This window comes from Alligator sinensis, unplaced genomic scaffold (genome assembly GCF_000455745.1).
Source record: "Alligator sinensis unplaced genomic scaffold, ASM45574v1 scaffold240_1, whole genome shotgun sequence".
Lineage (NCBI taxonomy): Eukaryota > Metazoa > Chordata > Crocodylia > Alligatoridae > Alligator > Alligator sinensis.
Genome location: NW_005841902.1, coordinates 732,040 through 743,734, shown reverse-complemented (window position 1 = coordinate 743,734; position 11,695 = coordinate 732,040). Strand labels below are relative to the sequence as shown.

The following is an 11,695-nucleotide window of genomic DNA, read 5'->3' as shown; positions in this document are numbered from 1 at the left end:
AGACTCAGGAGGCACCAGTTGCCTATGGTTGTAGTACAGGAGTGCCTGGTGGGGCACTCTGTAACAGTAATTAGCAGGGAGTCAGAGATCCTGAGGGCTGAGTAAGTTAAGCCAAGGTTGGGAGGGCTGAAGCCACACAGCGTGAAAGCAGCCCCCCCTGGAATCAGAGACTCAAGAGTGCTGAAGGATGGTTTAGAGCAGGGGCAGGCAAAGGCAGACCTGATCAGAACCATGGACTGGAAACAGATTCCATTTCCTAGCAGCCGTGGCCCGTGTTACTGAAGCTGGTTTCCATGGAGGCCCAGCAGTGGCAGTGCTAGGACAACACGGGGCCAGGGTTTCCATGGAGGTTGGTTTCAGCCACACTGGCAGGGAGCACAGCTTGGTGGGGACCTGTTCCAGGGCTGAGATCTTGCAGCAGTGACAGTGTGGTCTGGAGCCAGGACAGTGCTGTAGCTGACTGCCTGCATGGGCCTGTCACCACTGCCCCTGTCACCCAGCCCTGGTTGCGGAGCAGCTCCCTGCCCAGCCATGTGCCCTGTCAGTGCTGCTTGGGCCAGTCTCCCTCAAAACCCTGGCCCCATGTTCTCACGGTGCTGCTGCTGCTGGGGTCTGTATAGAAACTGGCCTTGGTGATGCGGACAGGGGCTGCTGAGAAATGGAGTGCAGCCTCCTGCAGGATCTGCGATTTTGCCCACCACTGGTTTAGAGTTTGAGAGTGTAGGCTAGGTCAAGGGACCTGTTGCATGAGAGATCCAGAGGCCTGGAGCTCATGAGTTTGTGACAGAAGGCTGGGGCCCAGAAGCCAAGGTCCTGGGCTGAGGCGTGCAGACAGAATAAAAAGGCCAAGGCCAGGAAGGTTGAATCCTGGACAGTGGTTTAAGTTCTGAGAACCACAAGCTGTGCTGGGGCCAGGGGACCTCCTTCAAATTATTTTGGAGTAACACCTGCGAGGCATGGGTATGGATACAGGGGTGGGCGCAGGCCATGAATAAAGCCCATAAGGCAACTGGTGCCCTGAGGCACTGATGGGGCCAGGAGGGCTGCAACTCTGTGCCTGAGGGGCATGACTAAGGCCAGCTGGGTATGAGTATGGGAAGCACAAGCTAAAGTGAACTGGGGCTCACTCTGACTCAGGAGCAGCCTCCCTAAACACTATAAAAGTTCCATCAAGGTGTGGTGGGCGAGGTAAAAAAAGGAGGGTATGCCCAGGAGCTGAAGTGGAGCAGGAATTCCTTGGCCACCAGGGAGCTGGGGGGTGCTATAGCAGCCCTCCCTTCCCTTCTGCAGGAAGCTGAGCTGAGGGGGGCATGGCCAGGCCCAGGCAGGACTCTTTAGGGAGGTCTACCTGCATGGTCCCAGGATTTTCCCTGCTGGCTGCTCAAGGGGTGGGAGTGTTGCCAGCCCCAGCCCTGGGCTAGCACTCTGAGGCAAGGGGAGGAGGGGACAGTTAAGTGCATGCATCTGTTGATGATATGGAGCTTTTCAATCTCCTGCCCTGCTTTGTCATACTGTCTGCAGCAAACTGACAGGCAAACCAGATGAAGGCTGATAGTGATAACAGTCTATCACCTGATTAGCAAGACAATGGCCTCTCTCTTTTACTTCAGACTTATTAAATAGTTTACTGACTGATGATTAGCTCCAAATAGCCCTAAGCAGTTACTGTTCTGTCTGCCTGCCCCAGTGAAATTGGAGAGAGAGACACATACACACAGATACCTCTTGGCATTAACTAGCAAATCACATGCCTAGGGTCCCTGGAGCTGGGGTCTGTGCTGTGGGAGATGGGAGGGGGGATTTCCTGCTTGAGCAGCGGGTGGGGCGGGGTGGAGGGTAGAGCAGGGGGAAGCCAGGCAGACTGCTGTGTCTGCAGTCTCTGCTGGAGCCTTATACTGCATTAGCTAGCATACCACGTGCTGGCTATGGTCTGTAATGTGGCAGAGAGGAGGAAGGGATCTATGCTTAAGCAGCGAGTGGTGAGATGGTGGGGGGAGGGGAGCACGGGGAAGCCAGCAGACCCTGTTGTGCCTGCAAGTCTGCTGGAGTTCTGGCGGCGGGGGGCAGAGGGCAGCCCTGCTGTGGAGCAGAGAGCCCAACTCAGCCCAGAGAGCATGCCGGGTTGCTGGGGGAGTTTGATTTAACTTAAACCAGCAAGGGGTCTGGGACAGACATTGCATAAATCGGTTTGAGCCAAATCAGTTAACTCTGATACTACATTCAACCAGGTTTATCTCAAACCAGTTTCAGCCATTTTCAAAGTGGTTTATATACACTGAACATCTGTTCTATTACAGGTTTAAGCCAATTTCTGATCACTTAAATCAGTTTGTGTAATGTCTGTCCCTAGTCCTAGGGACCAGTTCATATAAAGAGAGGCTGAAGGACTTGGGACTGTTCAGTCTGGAGAAGAGAAAGCTGAGAGGGGACTTGGTGGCAGCCTCTAAGTATATCAAGGGCGTACATCAGAGCCTGGAGGAGCATCTGTTCACCAAGGCCCCCCAGGGGAGGACAAGAAATAATGGGCACAAGCTGATTTGAGGATCACTTCAGACTAGACATAAGGAAAAACTTGTTTGCAAGTCGAGTACTGAGGGTTTGGAACAGGCTCCCCCCAGAGGCGGTACAGTCACCCACCCTGGCGATCTTCAAAAAGCATCTTGATGCCCATCTTGCTGGGGTCATCTGATCCCTGCAGTCTTTCCTGCCCAAGTGCAGTGGGGCTAAACCTGATGATCTGTAAGGTCTCTTCCAGCCCCTAACAACTATGAAAGCTTTCAGATGCGATCTGTTACTTTGCCCTTCAGAAAGCTATAGAAGATAAATCTATTAAAATAATCTTTCCCTTCCCTTCCCTTTCTGTTTTACCCTTGCTTTCTGTAATACACCATGGTCCTAAGAGAAGGCTGGGTGATGAGGAGGAAGAAAACAAAGTTTTATCTGTTGCATTTATTGCCCCCTGATTTCTGATATTTGTTTCTAGAAACTTCCATTTCAGGTGGGTAGGGAGGAGATTGAGGAAAACCCCTCTGCCTGTGAAAGCATGTTCTTAGTAAATAGCTTTTGAATTCTGTGAGAAGATGGTCAGTATTTTTAATTAAAATATTATCTAAAGATTTTTTTTCGTTTAAAAGAGACTTTTAGGGAATAGCTTTCGTCTATGCCTGTCCGAATGTCATAGCATATTATGCACACCACTACCTTTGCGTGTGAGGTTGCTCTTGCCCACAGCTGCATGTTATACAGGTTATGGTGATTCTTTTGTCCTCATCTGTTAATTATATTGAACATTTGCTTAAGGTTCTGATGATCACAGTCCCTGGGGTTTTGGACTGTGAAGGGTAAACTTCACTATGGCATAATTGCAACTGCATTCACTTAGCAGCCTTAAGAATATGTTAGGGAGCAGCTGCTCTTGCACTAACTAGCACCTCTAGAATTTCTGATAAATTGTTAGCACTAGCAAAGCATGGTGAGAAAAGGGTAGGGGGAGCGAGGGAAATGTCAAGGTGCCTTCTGACTGAATCAGTGCCCAGATGCCTCCAAAGTGAGCCCCCTCCTCCCTACTGATCTGCAGAGTGTGCCCGAAAGGGGGAGCAATGGGAGGCCAGCTTTTTGGGAATCGCTGGTGACATTTAGGGTAAGGGGATCCTTCAAACAGTACCTGTGCTCCCCAGTCCTGTTCAGCTGGGAGGAGATGCCATGTGCCATGTTTTCAATAGTACCAGGGTGCCCTAACTCTGTTTGAAAGGGGTGGGGGGCTGTCTCCAGGGATCCTTCAGGGTGAGGGGCAGCTCTGGTTGGTGACCCCCTGTCCTGCAGGTATCTGGCTGTTCCTGGAGCCCACAGCCACAACACTGCCTCCTGCTGGTGTTGGGGAACTCATACTTTAGCAGCCATGGCAGCACCGTGATGGGGCTGGGGGGGACCTGCTTTCAAGCCAGAACACCAGGCAGGCAATAACCCCTGGGTCCAGGACAGAATCGCCCACTGCCTGTTTCTGTCCATCTGGGATTAGGCTGGGGCGGCAGTAGTGTTAGGTACCCTGAGCTCGTGGCAGGATGGGCTATCAGTAGACTAGCAACTTTTCCCTCCCCCTTGGGAAAGCGGGGGAACACTTTGATCTCCCAAGAAGTTGCTCTTTTGAAGTAGCTAATAGTTTGTGGCACAATCGCTATCTCGTCTTGTCACAAAATTCTCAGATGCCTATATTTGTTTTGGTTTTTGCGTCGGGGGGGGGAAAAGGGTGTATTCCTGACACACACACAATGCTTGTCTGTGGCCTGTGTGACATTCAGGTCAGAGATCTTCAATCTCTAGTGCTCATAAGACTCCGCTTACCTTCAGTTTTAGTATTTTGAAGTCTCCATGCTGTGCTATAGATAACAGTGCACCCAAATGAGAAACCCAATACTTATATTGTTCTGTCTTTTAAGGTAAAATGGTAACACTGCATATAATAAGATGGCAAGGCCAGTGCTTATGAAGGTCATAACAACAATGCTCCTTCCATTCAGAAAAAAATGTTTCTTCTGAGTCTCCTTGCTACCAACCCCCACATTGCATGAGATGCTCAAGGCACCACATTTTTACCTGCTATTTAATTTAGTTCTTTTAATTTGGTGCTATTATATACTATTAGCAAGAGTAGTAGATTTCCATTACAGTGAATTGAACAGGATGTTATCTCTGTAGTTATTATGCATGCCATATGTACAATTATTCCACTTAGTTTAAATTTTAATTGAGCAGAAAGAGACTTGTTTGCAATTAGTAAGAGAATCTTTTTTTTTTCCTTTTCACAAGTATTTACTTGTCCAAGAAGCAAAAGTAACCAAAAGAATGTGACAAGATAGATTATAGTTATTTTGAAGCTGATGCAGAAGAACTGTCATTTGCAGAGGAACCAGGAACTTGTTTGGGTTTTTATTTTTTTTTTTGGGGGGGGGTCAGGGAAAGGATCATTTGTTTGTTTTTCTATTTGTATAACAAAATTCACTCTAAATGAACTGGTTACTCCATAGGCGGTCCTTTTTATTTTAGAATATTTTGGTCTTTGCTTACATGGTAAAAGGAGATTTAATAAGAAAATTACTGTTTTGAATTATAAATCATAGTTGCAGTGTAATTTTTTGTCATGGTTTGTTTGTTTGGGTTTTTACCTGCTTTCCAAATCGTGTGCAATTTTCTCCAAGCTCTAGTCTACGCCCACAGCTTCCATTAGCACAGTAGCAATATTGGCACTTTGCCGGTTTGCTATATTAACTTTGAATATGTCTACTTTTATGTGTCACCCCTTTACACAGAAGGGTCACAAGTGATGGTGCTTTTGACAGAAAGGCAAAAGATGGTTTAAATAAACACAGAATGCAAAAGTTCCAATCAAATCTTTTTTAAATATATATACACACATAATAAAAAAGACAGACTTGATAAATGAAAACCAAATTTTAACAGCAATTTACATCAAATAGTGGCAGCCAGTTCTTCAGTTGCAAAAACATCACATGTTTTGGGTTTTTTGTTTTTTAAACAATCCCCAATTAACACAACCTAACATCATTACTAGTGCAAAAGTATAACTTAAGAAAATACTGTTTATTCGTGTAGCAGTAGAAATATCCATGAAAACAGTGCTAGTTCCTAAGATCTTATAGTCAAAGTATAAATGCATTAATGCCTCAAACTGAAGTGAAACTTTCTTCAAGCATAAGGAATTTTTGCAAAGTACACCCTGAGTCAGTGAGGGGAAGGTGCAAATGTACAAGTTTACTATGGAATAACTGACTTCATTCTCTAATAAAATTGGAGATGGCGTGATGAACTGATATACATGAGTGTATATCACACCACTGCAGAATGAACTTGCCCCTGCAGTTCTTTCAGTAGTTTTCAGCTACAGCTCTCTAGTCCTCCAAAGGAACTGCTTTGGTTGCTCATCTTAAATTTCTTCTATAGTGCTTTCAAGCCAAAACTTATTGCTCTCTTCTGTTTTCTTGCTGCATTTTTTAATTTAATAGGAATATCAGAGGATAAAACAAGAAGTTCTTGCTCTTCAAAGGGAAAATTCAACTCTTGATGCAGTGTGTCATGAGAAGGAAAAATTATTAAACCAGCTACGGACACGCATTGCTGTCCTGGAACAGGAAGTGAAGGATAAAGAGCAAGTAGTGATAAGAACCACAGATGTCTGTGAAAGTACTCAAGAACACAAGGTCAGGAATTGCAGCTCCTTTCTCAAAAACTGTTCCATATAAATGTAACCTTGCACTTACTAGAGATGTTTCTCTTATGTTTAATTGTTAAGAGTAAGAAGGCTTTGAAATGTCATAATAAATACGAATTTTTTTTTTTACATAACCCTATTTTTGTTAGCACATGTCCACATGCGTGTGTATTGATACACCTCCTCAATATTTCAAAAGTTTTTTAAAGGAGAAGTAGAACTGTCAAGCACACATTCTGAAAACATTTTAAATACTTCAGGCTTGCTTTTACTTTCTAAAATGAATATTTGATATTTGAATTTGGTGCTCATGAAGGAATTGATTGTCCTGGAAACTGAAGCTCCCTTCATAGAGCAGGCAGCAGCAATATTTTATATATTTCCATATGTGACCCTGCTAGTGTACCTTAACTTGGAAGTGGAGAACTTCTAGGATGACTTTTCATCCTTGTGTCTTTGTGTACTATTTTTACTCAATTCCAAGATGAGTTGTTTTTTCTCTCCTCATTTATCATGGGGAAAACAAAAGCCTCATCTTAGATTCGAGTATCACAGCAGGTAGCTGTAAGAAACAGCTGTGCTGGGAGCCCAGCTGGGGCAGGGAAAGCATCAGCAGCATGCAGATTTCTTGTTATCAGCATCTGGTGCCCCCCAAAACAAAACAAAACAAAACAAAAATAAAATAATAATAATAAAAAAAAAAACTGTGTGAGTTGGGAGCCAAGCAGGGAAGGAAGAATCTTCAAGCTGCCGCTGCTGTGATCTCAAGCCAGCTGGGCTTCCTGCAGAGCAGCCCCTCACAGCTCCTAGCTAGAGTCTGACTCAGCTGTAGCAGGCATGGGGGAGCTCCAGAGACTTTCCTGTCCCTTGCTGCAGAGAGCAGCTATGCAGGGAGCCATGTGATGTACAGACTCTTCCATCAAAACTGCTCCTGGCCAGCTGGGGAGGGGGACCAGGCAGGGAAGGAAAAATCTGAAATCTGCCAGTGGGCTCACTGAAGCTTGGAGCAAGAGTGGCTCTGGAGCCACCCCTGGGCTCGGATCAGTGGGGAAAGCAATGAAAGGGGGAGATTAGGTAGATAAGCAAAGGGTGTGGGCAGGCTTCCTGCTTCCCCTCTCTCTGCCTCTACTTGTCCCTGTGCTGCAGCTTTCCTGCAGCATCGGGGAGGAGGATGAAATTTTAAGACAACTCTCCAATCATTAGATTTTTGGAAGTGGAAAATTACAACAAATTTCAGTCATTTTGGATTTGGAAAAAATACAGGAAGTCACCCACTTATGTTGAGATGGTCATTAGGGATGCTATTCTGAGTAAATCCCTTCTCAACTGGGCTGTCATCGGTTAACAACACAGGCCTTGTGTGAATTTTATAAACCGGTACTCCTCTATAGCCTGTCAAGCGTCACTGGGTTTTAGTTAGTGACCTAGAAATAAAATGCTTTGTGTCCTGTTACTAATCCTCTGAGCCTTCCATTCATCAATGTCACTAAGCTTCAGCTTTGGTTTATGCTGACACTGGCTAGTCATTAATTCAAAATTCCCTTTCAGAAAAAGTTGGAAGAGTCTCTGGAGAAGAAGCAGTTGCAAATTGGGAAGCTTGAAACAACTGTGAAGTCTATTTCTGAGGAACTTCTGAAAGTAAGACTCTTGCAAATGTTTTGTTCAGTGTTATCTACGGTTTTGTCATTCATCGTATTTATTTTTATAGGCTAATGAAATTATCAAAAAGCTCCAGGGAGAGATGAAGAAATTAATGGAGAAGATGAAGTTAAAAAATGCAGTGACAATGCAACAGGAAAAATTACTAGGGGAGAGGGAGCAAATCCTGCAAAAGGAGAGGCTGGAGCTTAATAATGTGAAACAGGCTCTTCAACAAAAAGAGGAAAAGGTAAAAAGCATACAGTTTGGGACTTGTATTGCACATGGAAAAATACAAAGACATTAATTAAAATGTACCTGTAGTATGCAAGATTTTACCACAACTTCATAGAGGGCAGGTTATCATTGTTTTGAAACTTGCAATCTGCTTTATGGGTATCATATCGATTTGTTATGGAGAAGAATGCGTAATTAGGAACAATGTTAGTATTAGCATTGGCACACTTCTTTTTCTTAATGATAAGCTTATTCTTGATATGCTTTTTTGTGAAGATTAAGCTGTTTGGGTTCACTTATGCTTTAAAACCATTATACTTTGTAGGCCTTGAACTTACAAGAGCAGCTGGACACCACTGTTCAGAAATTGGAGGAAAGTAAACAACTGCTGAAAACTAACGAGAATGGTAAGGAGTGTAAAGGCCCCTTTCAGAGTGAGGCTATATGTGCTCCTGGGGTTTGAATTCAGAACATTTGTATTCTATACTCACTTCAGTGTTGTTGTTTCACTGCTACGTTATGAGTTGAGACCAGTTTCAAACTTGAGCTTAAAACTGGAAAAGGTGGATGTTGAATTTGTGTGCATGTCTGTACATGAATTACTTTGTTTTTTTTTGTTATGCTAGTGGAGCTATTCTAGACTTGCATTGAAACAAAGATCCGAATCTAGTACAAAATCTTAACTTGAAGGTTTTAAGAGTAAATATTTGTGGAAAGAAAAGTATACTAAGACCCTTACAGTTAATAAAACCTAGTAAAACAAGATGCCTTTTATAATGAGCTTAACTGATCACTCCCAGCCTCATTGAAGACACTGCTACTGGGAAATAAAGAACACTTGATTTCAGTGGGAGTTGGCTACTTGCTACCTTATGCTAGGTGCTCAGCCCTGCATGACAGGTTCCAATTTAACTGTCATCTTTTGAATCGGCCTGGACTTAGATTTTCACATTCATGAATACTTTGTATGCCTGTGTGTAATACAGATTTTTTTTGACCAAATACATTTAATTACTATTAGCCTGGGAGCCCACTTACCCTGAAATTACTGTAATGCCATTTTATTTTGAAATTATCACAGCTGGCATTGGCCTCAAAGTAATTAATAAATTCCTTGTCATGTGGTATTGCTAAGTTACCCTGACATACTTGACTTCACTCTTTTATTTTTGAGACAAATCAGAAATAGAGTTCTTATTAGATAGAGCTGAACATGCATTTTATGAATACTTTTCCTTTTCCTTGTAGTAATTTCCTGGCTAAATAAACAGCTGAATGAGAATAAAATCGCATCCATGCATGGATTATCAGGCCACAGTGATATACCATGTGCTGGAAACTCTCCCAATTCAGTGGCAGTGCAAAATGGTTTGGTAAGTATATACGCTGTATGTCACTGAACTGTGGATTGGGAAATGTTCTTATTTTGTATATGTACAACAATATCTCAGATTTAAAGAGAACCTACTGTCCTAGATGTATCCTTGCCTCCCCTGTGGGACCAGATTCTTCACCCTGTCTGGTTGCTTTTGCGTTACCTCAACAGCATAAAGCTATGGTAAAGCTACTCTGTGGGGCACTTGAAGATCCCTTTGAGAGTGGGATTGTTGGCTACAAATGTCCAACTTGGGATCCTTAAAAATTATGGTTTATTAGGGGGATTGAAACACTTTAATGAAGTTAATTCATAAACCTTGGGGCTGGTCCCCACACACATGCGCGCACACGCACACACACACAGTAGCAAGCTACAAGAGTTGGGTATACCTATCCTACAAGTGCTGGAGTCTGCCATTGATGGCCAGTTGAGGCTTCTTTCGGCATGGTGTTATCCTTCAGAAAGGGGTCGCTGGCAGGTCCTTCTGGCTGGACAGGTCAGGTTCTGGTCAAGTTGGAGATCAAGAGGGTGCCACTGAGGGTCACTTTTCACTGCTTTGTATCTGTCCTTGGCAGACTTTGGTGACTCCCCAGTTTTCAGGTTTGCCCAATCCAGGGGTCGTTGACCCTTGTGGGACTTCTTCCCTCGGTGGCTACTGGATGGCATCTGTCAGCCCCAGGGGTCGTCCGCATGTACGTGCAGGTTTGGGAGTCCGTTGATGAATTTTGAATAGGTCTCTGGGAGTGGTCGATCTGGAGATATTCAACCCAAAAGTTGGTCCCCGGCGTTGATTAACTCGGGCCAGGGCTTCTAGCCCTTGATCAGTGATGTTTAGAGATGTCCCGGTTGCTACACTGTCTTCTATTGATTTTTTTTTTTTGTTTGTTTTTTTTGTTTTTGTTTTTTTTTTTTGTTCCCGTTGGTTGAGCTGCAGTTTCCTTAGGTGTTAATTGCTGTCTGCTACTGTTACACATTCAATCACTGATTCGCTTGCTCTTTCAGGGGCCAGCCTGATACAGGGAAGCGGCAGTTTGACTCCTGCCCTTGTTAACATTGCTACTAAACACATTTACAGTTGAAAGGTGAGGAGTATAAAATATAAGCTACAAATGCCATGGCACACAAATGGATAAAAATACCAAAATACATGGGGAGATACAAAATGCACACATACAAATTTTAAAACACAATTCCTTATCTTAACGTGAAAGAAAGAGGAAGAAAGAAAAAGTAGAAGAGGAAAAACATATTCAAAGAGGGGAGAGCAAATGCAGGCAAGAGGAAAAGGGAGCTTTCTTCTACAGGATCTACCCACTTTACAAAGGGAATGTGTTGGCGATTGAATAGAGTGCATAGTTTCCTGCCAGTTCTCAGTCCTAGCAATCTAAAGCAGTTTTAAGTTGGTTTGAACTTTTTGGGGATGCCTTTTTGGCTCTTAGCCCACTTAGAATTGTGCAGTACCATTATGCATGCTTTTCCCCTCCTCAGTTTTGCTGAGTCTAGTCTCTCTTCTTTGGTATTTTAGGTGAATATGAAGGGTGGTAGAAATGTGACTCTGGGAAGAAAGAAAAGCAAAACATTCAGGCCAGGTACAGACATTATGCTTTTATGGGCATAGATCAGTTTTGTGTACCAAACTTCTGTTCTATTACTGGTATAGATAGGTTTCTGATTGCTTCTGTAACAGAACAGAAGTTCAGCACACACAGGTTGGTTTTACAAATGGTGGAACCTGGCCTAAGATTTGCCCCCCAACCCAAGGGCATATGTGTATTCTGTCCGCTACCAATTTTAAACTATCTATACCAGTTACAAAAAATCCTGTAACTTGGATCGAATCCACCTCGGGTTGTTTGAACATCTGTACTAGCCTCAGTGGTTGCATGTGAAGTGGTTCTGTTTTAAGGTTCTGGTGGCTTAAGAGAAGCTTCCTTTTTTTTAGTATTAAAAGATGGCTAGAATGGGTGGTTTCCTTTCAAACTGGTCAAAGTCAAGTACATGCAGTGTGTGTGGGTTGTTTTTTCTCATGGGCACAGAAGGTCATCTTTCTCCATGTTCAGCAAATCTACAGCCACTTTATAGTTTGTGACAACAACAGGTTTATGGTTGTTACCAAGGACAAGGCTTACCAGAAAGGTGCCAATTGCTGAAGAAAGTGCCATTAATATAGAAAATTTAGCTTGCCCTCTCCCCGCCTCTTCCTGATATTTTTTCAC

The 11,695-nt window shown here is 43.7% G+C and overlaps 1 protein-coding gene across 1 annotated transcript in view; it reads left to right on the top strand.

Annotated features, from left to right (window-relative positions):
* Positions 1–11,695, top strand: part of LOC102386077 (spindle assembly abnormal protein 6 homolog) — a 41,402-nt gene that overhangs the window by 13,698 nt on the left and 16,009 nt on the right. Inside the window, exons 9-13 of the mRNA XM_025197696.1 lie at positions 6,021–6,215; positions 7,775–7,864; positions 7,935–8,114; positions 8,427–8,508; positions 9,350–9,474. Coding sequence (XP_025053481.1) covers positions 6,021–6,215; positions 7,775–7,864; positions 7,935–8,114; positions 8,427–8,508; positions 9,350–9,474 — 672 coding nt within the window. The remainder of the gene's footprint in view (positions 1–6,020; positions 6,216–7,774; positions 7,865–7,934; positions 8,115–8,426; positions 8,509–9,349; positions 9,475–11,695) is intronic.